Source organism: Macaca mulatta, chromosome 12 (genome assembly GCF_049350105.2).
Source record: "Macaca mulatta isolate MMU2019108-1 chromosome 12, T2T-MMU8v2.0, whole genome shotgun sequence".
Classification (NCBI taxonomy): domain Eukaryota; kingdom Metazoa; phylum Chordata; class Mammalia; order Primates; family Cercopithecidae; genus Macaca; species Macaca mulatta.
In genome coordinates, this window is record NC_133417.1 from 136,508,776 (window position 1) to 136,525,054 (window position 16,279).

Below are 16,279 nucleotides of genomic sequence, written 5' to 3' on the forward strand. Positions count from 1 at the left end.
GCGGATCACAAGGTCAGGAGTTCGAGACCAGCCTGACCAATATGGTGAAACCCCATCTCTACTAAAAATACGAAAATTAGCCAGGCATGGTGGTGTGCACCTGTAATCCTGGCTACTCAGGAGACTGAGGCAGAAGAAGCGCTTGAACCTGGGAGGCAGAGGTTGCGGTGAGCCAAGATCATGCCACTGCACTCCAGCCTGGGCAACAGAATGAGACTCCGTCTCAAAAAAGAAACAAAAAGAGTGGGCCATAGCAGCATCTTCCCCATCTGATGGGGATGTGCCTCTGGCTTGGGCCTCCATCGCCTCTCCAGTCCCCTGACTGACGTATTGCCTCAAGGGTTCCATTGTGGGCATTTGAACCTCTGTTGAGGTCAAGGGGCCCTACCTTCCTTACCCACGTGACCCTGCCCAGCCTGCCCAGCCACAGTGCTCTGTGTTAGTCCATGTGAATAGGGAGAGAAGAAGGGGTTGGCAGAAATGGCCTCATCTTCAGGGGCTCACTGGTAGCCTCTGCTGGGGTCTAGCCCCGACACTTACTTTCTGCCCCTCACTGGCCCACACACCCCTGCCCCATCCTGCTGCTGTCTCTACTTAGCGCAGCATTTTCCAAAGCCTATGCCCACAAATGCCCATCCCGCAGGATTTCCCTGCCCCACAGCCAAACAGCCTGGGAGTTAATAAGCTTGTGAACTGCCGTACAGTGACATTCCCAGCACAGCAGCACAACATGAGACTCCCGAGAAGTCCCACGGGAGAACTGTTACCCTTGCTGAACCCAGGCAGTCTCCAGTTAGGTTGGACCCAGGAACACTTTCCTTACCTGACGCCTCCTGCTGGTTTCTCTTAGAAAGTCCCCATCCTGCTAGTCACCAAGAGCTGTCCCAGGCTTGGTGTGGCCCCACTGCCCACCTCCCCACATCATGACACCAGCCAGGGGGAGCAGCTGCTCTGGGAGGCAGGCCCCAGGTCCTCCTGTGGCTGAGAGGGGATGGATGGAGGCAGAAACGCAGCTCTTTCACCTTGGCTTAGGTAGACATTTATCCATCCTACCCAAAGATTCCAGAGAACCTAGAAGGGAGCCTGGCACAAGGCAGGTGCTTAGTGAATAATTGATAGGTTGCTACATTAGTTGTTCCACTATTCTTCACTAGCACTGTAAAAAGCGTTGCCCCTGCATTTGAGCCAGCCTTCTTCAGATGGGAGAACACCACCCACCCGTGCGCACCTCCACGGGAGGGAGACCACCGCCCACCCGTGCGCACCTCCACGGGAGGGAGACCACCGCCCACCCGTGCGCACCTCCACGGGAGGGAGGCCACCGCCCACCCGTGCGCACCTCCACGGGAGGGAGGCCACCGCCCACCCGTGCGCACCTCCACGGGAGGGAGGCCACCGCCCACCCGTGCGCACCTCCACGGGCGGGAGACCACCATGTGCATTCGCAGGTCCATTGTGATTGGGAGCACAGTCCTTTTTCTGATCCCCCAGGCCTGCTGGCCTTTCCCTGGGCTCTCAGCCTGAAATCCTAGAAATCAGACAGCACTCACTTGGGCTGGAGTGGGCTGGAGTCAGAGCCTCTGTAGCAGGGGGAGTCCACTCTGTTCAGAACCCATTGTTAGCTCAGTGAGGGAAATTTTTCTGTGATTGGTGATCCTGACTGTGATGGATGGTTTTGGGGCTTGTGATTGTTGATGTCTTTGTTGTAGGGCTGTCTGTTGCACTGTAGGTTGGTTAGCAGCATTCTTGGCCATCCTCCATTAGATGCCAGTAGCGCTACTCCCACTTTTAACAACCCAAAATGTCTCCAAACATTGTCAGATATCCCCTGTGGGCAAAATCACTCGCAGCTGAGAAGCACTGGAGGGAAAGGAAACATGGCTAGTGCACAGTGTGGAAAATGCTGCCGCACACGCTGCAGAGAACTCGGGATGCCGAGGAAAATCAGTGCCAGCCCATGCTCCCAGAGGGGAGGGTAGACGGTGAGGCTGGAAATGGTCCCTGAGAACATGGAAGGCCAGGGAAGATCGGAGCTATCCTGGAGGATGGGGAGTGAAGGAGGCTGAAGGGAGCGAGGGGCCACCAGGGAGAGGAACTGGTGACTGGAGCCTTGAGGGGGCCTGAGATGAGACTGAGCAGATGCAATTTTTACAAAGACCCCTGTGCTGAGTGTGGAAGGAGGGCTGGAGGAGAGACCTGAAGCAGGGCAAATGTGGGCTTTGGGACCCAACTGCCTGATTAGATTCTTGTTCTAGGGGAAGTTGCTCAGTCCCTGTGTTTGTGCATCTGAAAGTGGAAATGACAGTGCATGAAATGAGTTAATATGTGTAAAGTCCCTACAATGGTGTGCCTGGTGACTAGTGAGCCCTCCATAAATATCAGTGAGTACATCCTTATTAAGCTAACGTGGTAGTTCAAAGGAGAGAAGAAGTCCTGAACGAAGCCCCTGGCTCAGGGATTAGAGAGAAGGTAGCAGCTGTAGGATGGAATCAGTAGGACCTGATACTTTGGGGGATGTAGAGAGTGAGGAGGCCACTCCTTTTCTTTTCTCTTCTCTTTTCTTTTCTTTTCTTTTCTTTTTCTTCTCTTCTCTTCTCTTTTCTCTTTTCTCTTTTCTCTTCTCTCTCTTCTCTCTTCTCTTCTCTTCTTTTCTTTTCGAGATGGAGTCTGGCTGTGTCGCCCAGGCTGGAGTGCAGCAGTGTGATCTCTGCTCACTGTAACCTCCACCTCCCAGATTCAAGTGATTCTCCTGCCTCAGTCTCCCAAGTAGCTGGGATTATAGGCATGAGCCACTGCTCCCAGCCATGCTAATATTTTAGTATGGCCGTGTCCTTACTTGACCCATCTGACTTGTTATCTTAGCTTCTTGGTCTCTGTAATGTGTTAAATGAATAATTTTTTTCTTTTTTGATACAAGGTCTCACTCTGTTGCCCAGGCTGGAGTGCAATGTTGTGATCTTGGCTCACTACAGCCTCAACCTCCTAGGCTCAAACAATCCTCTCACCTCAGCCTCCCGAGTAACTGGGACCACAGGCACACGCCATCACGCCCCACTAATTTTTTTTTTTTTTTTTTTTTTTTTAGAGATAGGGTTTCATCATGTTGCTCTGGCTGGTCTCAGACTCCTGGGCTCAAGTGATCCTCCTGCCTCAGCCTCCCAAAGTGTTGGGAGTACAGGTGTGAACCTCTGTGCCCAGCTAGGTGAATAATTTAGATGACATTTCAAACTTATTTCTAAACTCACTACTTAAGCCAACAACAGGAATAGGTAATTTCTTTATTAAAGCAATCAAGGGTTAAAAGTATAAAAACATACATGCATGATCTGAGCCATTTTTAAAATTAAAATTTAAATTTTGTTTGTTTGTTTGAGATGGAATCTTGCTCTGTCACCCAGGCTGGAGTGCAGTGATGTGATCACAGCTCACTGCAAGCTCTGCCTCCTGGGTTCAGGCGATTCTCCTGCCTCAGCCTCCCGAGTAGCTGTGACCACAGGTGTGCGCCACCGCGCCCAGCTAATTTTTTGTATTTTTAATAGAGATGGAGTGTCACCATGTTGGCCAGGCTGGTCTGGAACTCCTGACCTCAAGTGATTTGCCCGCCTCGGCCTCCCAAAGTGCTGGGATTTACAGGCCAGGGCCACTATGCCTGGCTGATCTGAGCCATTTAAAAGTGGTACTTGGGTGGCCGGGCGCGGTGGCTCACGCCTGTAATCCCAGCACTTTGGGAGGCCGAGGCGGGCGGATCACAAGGTCAGGAGATCGAGACCACGGTGAAACCCCGTCTCTACTAAAAATACAAAAAATTAGCCGGGCGCGGTTGTGGGCGCCTGTAGTCCCAGCTACTCGGGAGGCTGAGGCAGGAGAATGGCGTGAACCCGGGAGGCGGAGCTTGCAGTGAGCCGAGATCGCGCCACTGCACTCCAGCCTGGGCGACAGAGCGAGACTCCGTCTCAAAAAAATAAAATAAAATAAAATAAAATAAAATAAAAGTGGTACTTGGCTGGGCACGGTTTGGCTGGGTTGAACCCGGTAGGCAGAGGTTGCAGTGAGCTGAGATCGTGCCACTGCACTCCAGACTGGGCAACAGAGCGAGACTGTGTCTCAAAAAAAAAAAAAAATTTATGGACCAGAGTTGGGTTTCTCCAAGTTTATTGTGCAGACATATCCGCTGGGGACCTGGCTGAAGTGCAGGTTCTGGTTCAGGAGGTCTGGGATGGTACCCAAAATTATGCATTTTCAATGAGATTTGGATGATGCTGCTTGTCTGAGGAGCACACTTTGAGTTGCAGGGGGCTGCAGAGTCCAGAAATAAAACTAAGGAAAGTTGTATACCTAGCAGACAATGGAGGTAGGAGAGGGGTGGTTTATTTCATGGGTCACGGAGTCAGATGCTGTCAGGGCTAGGAAGTATGTGAAGCAGCTGGTGTCAGGCTGCAGGGAGCTCTGGTGCCTGAAGATGACGTTCCTTCCACCTTAGTATTCACATTCAAATTGAAAAAGGAAGAACAAAAAGGAGGTGAAGAAAAAGAGAGGGAGGAAGCAAGATGTACTGATGGAAGCATTTTGAGGTGATACTGGATGGCCTGGGTGGGACTTACATGGCGCAGCATAACTGGCTCTCAGGGAATAAGAAAACAAAGTTGCATGCGTCACTCACACCACAGAGGAAAACACAGTGGCATGAACTCCAGAAGGATGAAATCTCTAAATGTAAAAAATAAAGCTATGAAAATGTTAGAAGAATTGAGAGAATGTGTATATCACCTTGAGGTAGGTAGACCTTCTGAAGCAGGACTGAAATCCATGAAAACAATCTGGTATCACATAAGGCATGAAGGCAAAGTCAAAAAGCAGGTTGCGAAAAATAATGGGCAATATCACTAAAATTTAAGAAAGTAAACTGTTTTCTACCCATCGAATTGATGGAAGTTTTAGAATGATAGGATCCAGCACTGATAATGAAAAAGGAAAGCTCTCCTTCAGTGCGGGGCGTCTGGCAAAGTTTATCAGAATTAAAACTCACATACCCTTTGATCTAGACTTTGGAAGTCCAGCTTAGCTCACAAAACAAAGTATCAGTAAGTACAAGCATGGTGGCAGACGCCCATAATTCCAGCTACTCTGGAGGCTGAGGCAGGAGGATTGCTTGAGCCCAGGAGTTCAAGACCAGTCTGGGCAATATAGTGAGACCCTATCTGTAAAAAAAAAAAAAAAAAATTTCAGTATCATTAAATGACAATAAATAACATTTTTAACAAGGCTTTTGTAATTTCATGCACGCAAAGAGGGAAGAATAATAAAATGGGTCTCCAAGTGACTATCACCCAGCTTGATCAGTAAATGGCATTTCACTAATCTTGCTTTGTTTCTTCTCCTCTACTTATTCCCTGCCCCCACCCTGGAGTTCTTTAAAATCCAATTCCAAACATGTCATGTCACCTGTAAATAATTCAATATACATCTCTAACTGATCAGAGACTTTACTATACAAACACATAGCCACAACACCAAATACAGTTAACACTAATTCCTTAGTATCTAATACCAGTCCACTCCGTATTCAGATTTCCCTTATTTTCTCAAAATATCTTTTTACAATTGGTTTATTTGAGTCAATTCAAACAAGCACCACACACTGTATCTGTTTATATGTTTCTCAAATGTATTTTAGTACATACATAATACAGCACTGCCTAAAGTGGCAAAAAGACACACACACACACACACACACACACACACAAAATAAATGGGACAAGAATCTCCGTAAAGTAGGCAATGATTTTGCCTATAGACAGGATCAGAATTATAAGAGAGTGGGGTGGAAGAGGAGTTGTTAATGTTTTTTAAACACCTCTAGAATGTTTGACTTGGTACAAAGTGCACATTTTTATACTTGAAGAGAATCTTTTTTTTTTTTTTGAGACGGAGTCTCACTCTGTCGCCTAGGCTGGAGTGCGGTGGCCAGATCTTGGCTCACTGCAAGCTCCGCCTCCCGGATTTACGCCATTCTCCTGCCTCAGCCTCCCGAGTAGCTGGGACTACAGACGCCTGCCACCTCGCCCGGCTAGTTTTTTTTGTATTTTTTAGTAGAGACGGAGTTTCACCGTGTTAGCCAGGATGGTCTCGATCTCCTGACTTCGTGATCCGCCCGTCTCGGCCTCCCAAAGTGCTGGGATTACAGGCTTGAGCCACCGCGCCCGGCTGAGAAAATCTTAATAAAAAAGCCAGAATAATATAATGATTCATATTGCTTTTGTTCTTCATAATGTTTTTTTTTTTTTTTTTTTTTTTTTGAGACGGAGTCTCGCTCTGCCGCCCAGGCTGGAGTGCAGTGGCCGGATCTCGGCTCACTGCAGGCTCCGCCTCCCGGGTTCACGCAATTCTCCTGCCTCAGCCTCCCCAGTAGCTGGGACTACAGGCGCCCGCCACCGCGCCCAGCTAGTTTTTTTTTTTTGTATTTTTTAGTAGAGACGGGGTTTCACCGTGTCAGCCAGGATGGTCTCGATCTCCTGACCTCGTGATCCGCCTGCCTCGGCCTCCCAAAGTGCTGGGATTACAGGCTTGAGCCACCGCGCCTGGCCCATAATGTATTTAATTAGGCAGCTTGAAATGCCCTTGGGAGTTTGGTCAGGGAGAACCCATCGTTTTCTTTTCTTTTCTTTTTTGTTTTTTTGAGACAGAGTTTCGCTCTTGTTGACCAGGCTGGAGTGCAATGGTGTGATCTCGGCTCACCGCAACCTCCGCCTCCTGGGTTCAAGCGATTCTCCTACCTCAGCCTCCCGAGTAGCTGGGATTACAGGCATGTGCCACCACACTCGGCTAATTTTGTATTTTTAGTAGAGACAGGAACCCATCATTTTCTATAGAGGTTTTGTTTTGTTTTGTTTTTGGTTGTTTGCTTTTGTTTTTTTCTAAAGAAAATAAAAGAATCAAAGAATGGTTACTCCATAGGCAGAGCAGCCTCTACAGAGTTTTGCTTGGAGTGATGTAACATCACTCAAGGGCTGGTAGGCTGTGAGCTGGAGCAGTGGTGTGTAACTTTAGTTTGGGTTGATTTTTACATCATGTGTGACTTTGGTTGGTGAATCCTGGTGGATTAAAACTTCGCACATCTGGGCCGGCTGCAGTGGCTCACGCCTGTAATCCCAGCACTTTGGGAGGCTGAGGTGGGCAGATCACGAGGTCAGGAGATCATCCTGGCTAACACAGTGAAACCCCGTCTCTACTAAAAATACCAAACAAAATTAGCTGGGTGTGGTGGCGGGTGCCTATAATCCCAGCTACTCGGGAGGCGGAGCTTGCAGTGAGCCGAGATTGGGCCACTGCACTCTAGCCTGGGCGGCAGAGCAAGACTCCGTCTCAAAAAAACAAAAAACAAAAAACAAAAAAAAACTAACTTGCACATCTGTTGATTACATGCTATTAGGGTGATTTGGGATCCGTGCGTTGCTATCAGTGTTTAACACCATCTGTTTTCTTCTGTCCTCTTCCCCCCAGGCATCCACCATGTTACGAGCCTCCTTGGCACCCGTGTAAGTAACTACTCTTAGGAATTTTTATTAAGGAGAACAGCAATGTGTAAAACGGGAATTCAAAGTGTCTTTAATAAACACTCAGCAGCCTATCTTAGAGGAGTGCCTTTGAGCTAGAGCTACATGTGAATATTAAAGGAAATACGAGTACTTATAAGTAATGTTGTTAAACTAGAATTATCTTTTATTGCATGTGTGTGTTTTGTTTTTTTTTTTTTTTTGAGACGGAGTTTCGTTCTTGTTGCCCAGGCTGGAGTGCAGTGGCGCAATCTCAGCTCACTGCAACCTCCGCCTCCTGGGTTCCAGCGATTGTCCTGCCTCAGCCTCCCGATTACAAGCATATGCCACCACGCCCGGCTAATTTTGTATTTTCAATAGAGACAGGGTTTCTCCATATTGGTCAGGCTGGTCTCGAACACCCAACCACAAGTGATCCACCCCCTTTGACTTCCCAAAGTGCTGGGATTATAAGTGTGAGCCACCGTGCCCGGCCATCTTATATTGTTAATTCTATTCTTTTGGTAAGGAAGCCTCAAATGAAAACAACTGTAGAATTGTTCATATGGTATTGTATAGAAATGTAATCTACTATCATAGTGCAATCCACAGAGTGTTGCACTGTCTGAATTTGTGTTGTCTGCTGGTTCACACTGTGATCAGGGCCATGGGCAGCCCTGTGTATGCCTGAGCACTCGTGTCCTGATGAGTTGGGCTGTCTCCCTTGGGAGTGTCTGATGCTGTGGTGGCAAGGGAGTTGAGAACCTTTGACTTGGACATGAGGACCAGGGTGGCTTCTGGGACCCTCTGAGCCAGCTTTGCGGGGGAGAAGGGGAAGATAGGGGTGCTGTGTGATTCCTCACACACCTGAGATGCCCACAGCATTCCTCCTCCCTCAGCCCTGCCTGAGTCTGACCTTGACCCCACACTTTATTCTCTCCTACCACTTTGGCAGCAGTATCACTGCACAGACTGCTAGGGTTAAAAGCCCACTCCTGCTACCCTCCCTGGGACCGAGGATTACTTATATAATTTCTTCGTGCCTCAGTTCCTCACTTATAAAATGAGGAGAATCATAGTAATTCTATTTTAGGATTGTTGTGAGGATCAAAATGAGTTAATACATATACAACACTTAGCATTTGGCGTAATACTGTAGTATTACACCAAAATGAGGAAACCATCATTGATAAAGTACTGTAAAGTAGACTGCAAAGCTCATTTAGTTTCACCAGTTTTTCCATGCCCTCTAATCTTCTTTTCTACAATAAAACAACAAAAAACAAAGCGTGAAGACACTTGTTTTAGCAACAAGGAGGCTGAGGTGATTCCTTTGGTTTCTGGCTGACCGAAGGTGAGTGGCGGGGCAGTCTGAGCTGTGTGGATCTCAAATCTGAGGTCTCTCCTCACTGAACCCTGGCTCCCCAGAGGTCTTTGCAGTCTCCCTGAGGAGGGTCTGCAAATTGTCCTACAACCCATCTCCTGCCTATGTTCCCATGCTGCTTGCTGACCACGCATTCTACCTCGTCGGAGGGCTGAGCCACCCACCTAATTACTCTTTTTTTCTTTTTTTTCTTTTTTTTTGAGACAGAGTCTTGCTGTGTCTTGCCTAGGCTGGAGTGCAGTGGTGCAATCTTGGCTCACTGCAGCCTCCACCTCCTGGGTTCAAGTGATTCTTCTGTCTCAGCCTCCCGAGTAGCTGGGACTACAGGCATGTGTCACTATGCCTGGCTAATTTTAATTTTGTGTTTTTAGTAGAGATGGGGTTTTACCATGTTGGCCAGGCTGGTCTCGAACTCCTGACCTTAGGTAATCCACCTGCCTAGGCCTCCCAAAGTGCTGGGATTACAGGCTTGAGCCAACATGCCTGGCCTCTGCCTACTTACTCTTCACACTTGTTTTCTGACTGTCATTCATATTCCCCCAGTCCAGTCACTCAGGCTTGAGAGGATCACTGGCTTCAGGTGTTTAGGTAGAACTCTTGGGGCCTGGTGATGCTAATTGTCTTTGAACTATGTCTGGAATTCTAAACAGAACTTTGGTGGAAAGTCAAGATGCCCCCAAGGTGATTTCCTCCCCATCCTAGGGAGGTCTGGCTGAAGGTGAATGTAGGGGTTTCTAAATCTGTTCAGACAAAGACTCCTTGTTTTAGGAAAAATGTTAAACAGAACCTAAGTCCATCCAACAGAACAGGCAGAGCTGAGCTGGTTGAAGCTGAGGTAGGAGCCCAGAACCCAGCCCACCCTCCAAGTGGAAGCCGGGAGGTCATGCTGGGAGCCCAGGGGAACAGCAGGCTCTAGCTCGGGTGTCATGATGCTCAGGAGGTGTAACGAACATGCCCTTTTGCCCTTTTCTTTCTCTTTGAACTTGTGTTGCTGAGTAGGAAATTGAAGGATGTCCCATTACTGCCCTCCTTGGATTATGAGAAACTGAAGAAGGATTTGATTTTGGGGAGTGACCGCTTGAAAGCCTTCTTGTTGCAGGCTCTACGCTGGGTAGGTACCTTTGTCCTAAAGTTAGAAAACAAAACTAAACCAGTACTGGTTTCTTGGCTGGCTACCTTGCTTGTATCTTTTAACCCATCTTCCAGAAATCATTCTTCCCCACTGTCTGCTGACACCAAGAACGGAAGTCGAAAGCCACTTCTGAAGATAGCCTGGGCCTCCTTTGAGAAACTCCTATATTATGGCAATTGTGATGTAATGAGTTAGGTAAATGAATTGCAAGGCCTGAGAGACTGCACCTGCGTGTAGCCCTTTCCTGGCCATGAGCCCCACTCTACTTGTGGGGGCCGCATGTGAGCGCATGGAGTCAGGGTTGATCACAGTCCCACAGAGGTTCTGTATTCAGGCACTGCCGTGTGGGCACCCTGGAGAGGCGCCAAGGAAAGAACTCCTGTTCACAAGGCCTAAAGGAAGTGGCCTGGTCCCCATCGTTACTTTTCTCCCTAGTGTTCAGATTGAGTGCAGTTGAAGTCAGCAATTGGTTCTCAAGCTTTTTAGTGTCAGACCCCTTTCCACTCTCAAAAATTACTGAGGACCTCAGAGAGCTTTCATTTATGTGAATTTTGTCTACCAATATTTACAGCATTTGAAATTAAAACTGAAAAGATTTACCTGGGCATGGTGGCTCAAGCCTGTAATCCCAGCATACTGGGAGGCCGGGGCAGGTAGATCACCCGAGGTCAGGAGTTCAAGACCATCCTCGGCAACATGGCAAAACCCCATCTCTACTAAAAATACAAAAAATTAGCCAGGCATGGTGGCAGGTGCCTATAGTCTCAGCTACTCAGGAGACTGAGGCAGGAGAATTGCTTGAACCCGGAAGGCAGAGGTTCCAGTGAGCCAAGATCACACCACTTCACTCCAGCCTGGGCGACACAGTGAGACCCCATCTCAAAAAAACCAAAAAACGAAAACAAAACGCTAAAGATTTGAAGTATATGTTTATTAATTCATTTAAAATGAGCAATAATGAATGACATGTTAACATAAATAACATTTTTTGTGATGAATACTACTTTCCAAACAACAACAGAATTGTGAGAAAAGCAGCATTGTTCTGCAGTTGTCTTTAATGTCTGGCTTGATGGAAGACAGGTGGATTCTTATATCTGCTTTGGGTTTGATTGTCAGTGTCACACTTCATATAGCCTCCCAGAGACTGATCACAAAAAAGGCATTGTCATATCTTAGTATTATGAAAATTGTGACCTTGCAGACCCCCTAAAGGGTTTGGGGGACCTCTCCGGGTTCTCTGGACCACACTGTGAGAACTGCTGACTCAAGCCAACATTGATTGAGCCAGCAGTTCTTTAACTGAACAGTTCATTCTAATTCATTAGCATCAGACACCTTCATGGACCCCCGAATTTCAAGGTATCTTGGCATAAGGATCCTTAGCAATTTCCCATCTGTGGATAGAAACAGTTCTCACTTGCATGCTTCTATGATAGTGCTTCCTGAAGTACGTCTTGAGGACTCGGACGACGTATCCAGGATCCACAGGAAGAGTCCTATGGACAAGCAGTGATGTCTGCTCTGGTTTTGTTTGGGTCAGGACTGGAGTGGGTGGGGCAGCATGAGTCATCCACAGTGGCCGTCTCCTCCCTGGCCATTTGTCTCTCTCTGCTCAAACTCTCAAACTCATCTTTTATATGGCTCTTGGTTTACTGACACTGCACTTCCTCTCAGTCCGTGCTACTCCTGAGCCTCTTGCTGAGACAGGGTATTCCTTTGCTGAGAGAGTGACATCCTCACAAAACAACCAGGAAAGGTGAACAGGTTTCTAATGTTTTTGTCTGTGTCCCTCTCCAGTGCCCCCACCCGGCTTCTTGCCCCTGCTTCAACCTCAGTGAACTCAACAGAAGGGTAGCAGCACCCCAGTGTGACATTCCAGGCACACCCTGGCCATGATGGTCACGTCTGTTGGCAGTGCCTGCTCTGGAGGCCTTCCCGGCTCTCCTTCCAGCCCAGGGCGTCTGATGCTCTGGCCTGTGCTCTTGCCCATGCTAAGAACTAGCACATTCCTTGCACATCCAGCTTCTCTTTGGCTAGAAGCAGGGCTTACAGCCTCAGGATTTTTATCTAGTAGGATTTTCCTGAAAGAGCAAGGATATTTGCTTACTCTGTTACGTGCTTTTTCGTATCCCACCTCACACCTGTACACACCCATGTGCACACATACACACAGCCATTATACTAGCTCTGTGGACATTGCATAAATTTTTACTTGTAGCAACATGACAGACTTATGGCTTTCTAAAATCTACAAAATTCTAGCCAGCTACCTCTACACTCATACATGCACATATGCACACATGCACACACACGCATAGGCACATGCACTGTATCACTCTGTCATTCCCTATAGGATAGGATAGAGTGAATTTGTTGGCGGAGCATGCATTCAGAGTGCTCTACAGTGAGCCCTGGGCCCCTCCCACTGAGCCCACACCACTGTGCCCTATATTGTACTTCCCTGAGCTAGACCTCACTTCCCTGTCCCCCACCATACTCACGCTCCCCTGTGCTGGTTAATAGGCAGCCTTTCCTGCAGGGGCCAGCTTCTGAGCCCCTTTATACAAGAAATGCTTCTCTGGGCATGGATGAGCTCTTCCCTATCTGCACACTTGCAGTCTGAGCATTTTGCTGCCTCACTTCTCTGAAGAGTTCACATGTATAAATTGGCTCCCTGTGTCACCCATTAGGAAGCACATGATAGGTTCTTTTTTTTTTTTTTGAGACAGAGTCTCACTCTGTCACACAGGCTGGAGTGCAGTGGCGTGATCTTGGCTCACTGCAAGCTCTGCCTCGTGGGTTCACGTCATTCTCCTGCCTCAGCCTCCCGAGTAGCTGGGATTACAGGCGCCTGCCACCACACCCAGCTAATTTTTTTGTATTTTTACTAGAGACGGGGTTTCCTCACGTTAGCCAGGACGGTCTCGATCTCCTGACCTTTTGATCCGCCTGCCTTGGCCTCCCAAAGTGCTGGGATTACAGGCGTGAGCCGCTGCACCCGGCCCACATCAAAATTTCTTGTTTTGGTTGGCCGGTTAATTTGCCACCACCTCCCCAGCTGAATATTACTTATTTTGTTTGCTTAAATGTGTAGTTACTGATACTGCCATTTAAAACACGCCTGCTCTGTGAAACTTTTCTCCATGGTAAGACTTAGGTCTCGCTGCTTTTGTTTCTCCTTGCTCCAGCGCTTGACCACATCCCATCCTGGAGAGCAGAGGGAGACCGTTCTGCAGGCCTACATCAGCAACGACCTTTTGGACTGTCATAGCCACAACCAGGTTGGTAAGAGGTGGGCCAGATCCCGGCCATGGCCTTCAATTCTAGGGAATGATCTCAGTAGATGAGGGAAGCTTTAATTTCTATACACATTTTCAGTATCGTAACTTTATGTCAGCCTTGAGCTCATGAGGTCTTTTGCTCACCTTAGGCATTGGCCTACTTTTTGCTTCTAGTGAAGAGCTCTAGACAAGTTAGAACTGCTTGGTTCATCATCTCTGGAGCTCTTTTCTGCCGTTTTTCCTTTTCTCAAATTCCCAACTCTTTACCTCACCTCACTGCTTGCCATGAGTCCTGAAAACTGAATATGACTTTGGAGGGACAAGGTAGATAAGCAAATTCAGATTGTTTACATCTGGGCCTGACGAAAAATGTCTTGAACACAGTACTTACGTACAGTTTTGGACCAGATAGGTCTACTGATCCTGTGGGAAAAGTATGAGATTTGGGGTAAAATAAACTAGCTTTCCAACCTTTGCTCTACCACTCATTAGCCGGGTCACCATAAGCAAGTTACTCAGGCTCAGGCACCTCCTCATCTGGGCAAGGAGTCGCGCCTGCCTCGGGAGGTTGTTGGGATGATTACGTACAGTCATGTGTGGGAAGTCCTTAGCCCCACGCCTGGCACCAAGTAGTCACTACATGGGCTTTCTCTTCTGTCCTTGCCCCTCCTGTCTGTATCTGCACCAGTCTTCACTGGACAGGAGGAGGATCAGGATTTTGAATTTGGCACATGTTAACAGGGTACTATATTTTGTTATTTGGTTGAATTTTTATCCAGAGTGCTGTAAAAATGTAAAGCTGTGGTTAAACTTCACAATGTGTGCACTGAGTGGAGTACCAAATGCTCTGAACGCTCACTGATTAAACAGCTGTTGTAGGCCATTTCCTGCTGCTATAACAGAATACCACAGATAGGGGAATTTATAAACAATCCAAGTGTATTGTGCTCACAGTTCTCGAGTCTAGGAAGTCCAAGAGCATGGCGCCAGCATCTGGCAAGAGTTATCCCAAAGCAAAAGGCAGAAGGCAGAAGTGAGCATGCAAGACAGAGAATGGGGATTGAAGCTGTCTTTTTATCAGGAGCCTACTCACACAATAACTAACCCACTCCAGCAATAATGGCATTAATCCATTAATGCCTAATATCCTCTTAAAGTTCCCACCTCCCTGTACTACTACATTGGCAATTAAATGTCGAGATGAGTTTTGGTGGGAACATTTAAACCATAGCAGCAGACCCTGGGAAAGTGATTTATACATTCATCTGTTGTGCATACAGGCAATACAATTTGAGTTTTGAGTTGCCAGTTTATTCTGTGAATGTAGTCTTAATGCTCTCATGAAAGAGTTGTGTTAAGTTTGAAAATACTCTCTCGTATTCTTGACTTATTTTCTTGCTTTTTTTTCTGTTTGGATTTATAATGGCATTGAATCCAGCCTACAAGGCATGAAGCACCTGAATAATATATTGTTATAACTTCCAAACTCAAATTCAAAGAGTGAAGTCAATACTGATTATTTCTAACATTATTTCATTGAGTCGAAGATACACTTTCCCCCCCATTTTAACATCTTTGCTATTAGGGTGTATCTGACAGTTAGTGGCATATTATAGTTTAATTGGCAGTGTTTTTTTCCTTTCTTGATTATGTATAAAATGAGAATGTGTCCTCTGATGAAAGGTGTGTTGGGTTTTGTCATCTACGGTTTTTGTCAAAAATGCAGTGAACTCTGTAGCCATTGAAGAGTCACTATTGAAGAGCCATTCCTCAAGTCACTATATGTAATTGCTGTGGTTTACTTATATATATATTTTGAGATGGAGTCTCATTCTTGTCACCCAGGCTGGAGTGCAGTGGCGCAATCTCAGCTCACTGCAACCTCTACCTCCTGGGTTCAAGCAATTCTCCTGCCTCAGCCTCCTGAGTAGCTGGGATTACAGGCGCCCGCCACCACACACAGCTAATTTTTGTATTTTTAGTAGAAATGGGGTTTCACCATGTTGGCCAGGCTAGTCTCGAACTCCTGACCTCAGGTGATCCACCCACCTCAGCCTCCCAAAGTGCTGGGATTACAAGCGTGAGCCACTGCGCCCAGCTATGGTTTATTTATTTATTTTGAGATGGAATTTCACTCTAGTCACCCAGGCTGGAGTGCAGTGGCACGATCTCGGCTCACTGCGACCTCCATCTCCTGGGTTCAAGCAATTCTCCTGCCTCAGCCTCCCGAGTAGCTGGGATTACAGGCACGTGCCACCATGCCTAATTTTGTATTTTTAGTAGAGACAGGGTTTCTCCATGTTGGTCAGGCTGGTCTCGAACTCCTGACCTCAAGTGATCCACCCACCTCAGTCTCCCAAAGTGCTGGGATTACAGACATGAGCCACTGTGCCTGGCCTGGTTTATTTTTTTAAGAAGAAATGAGCTGCTGGGTGCAGTGGCTCACGCCTATAATTTCAGCACTTTGGGAGGCCAAGATGGGCAGATCAGGAGGTCAGGAGATCAAGACCAGCCTGGCCAACATGGTGAAACCCTGTCTCTACTAAAAATACAAAAATTAGCCAGGCATGGTGGCACATGCCTGTAATCCCAGCTACCCAGGAGGCTAAGGCAGGAGAATCGCTTGAACCCGGGAGATGGAGGTTGCAGTGAGCGGAGATGGCACCACTGCATTCCAGCCTGGTGACAGAGCATCTCAAAAAAAAAAAAAGAAGAAGAAATGAGCTAAACCCTTGAACACTTTTACACTGCTGGTGGCAATGTCAATTAGTACAACCACTATGGGAAACAGTATGGCGATTCCTTAAAGAACTCAATGTAAAACTACCATTTGGTCCAACAGTCCCACTACTGGCCATCCACCCAAAGGAAAAGAAGTCATTATATGAAAAAGACACATGCCCACACATGTTTTCATTTTGCAGTTACAAAGATTTGGAACCAACCT

The 16,279-nt window shown here is 47.3% G+C and overlaps 1 protein-coding gene across 17 annotated transcripts in view; it reads left to right on the forward strand.

The window, feature by feature from the left end:
* ARMC9 (armadillo repeat containing 9) overlaps nucleotides 1-16,279 on the forward strand; it is a 203,956-nt gene that overhangs the window by 50,382 nt on the left and 137,295 nt on the right. For all 17 annotated transcript variants that reach the window (XM_077957876.1, XM_077957877.1, XM_077957875.1 and 14 more), the window contains 3 exons: nucleotides 7,501-7,535; nucleotides 9,916-10,027; nucleotides 13,240-13,332. In XM_077957876.1, the coding sequence (XP_077814002.1) occupies nucleotides 7,501-7,535; nucleotides 9,916-10,027; nucleotides 13,240-13,332 (240 nt within the window). The remainder of the gene's footprint in view (nucleotides 1-7,500; nucleotides 7,536-9,915; nucleotides 10,028-13,239; nucleotides 13,333-16,279) is intronic.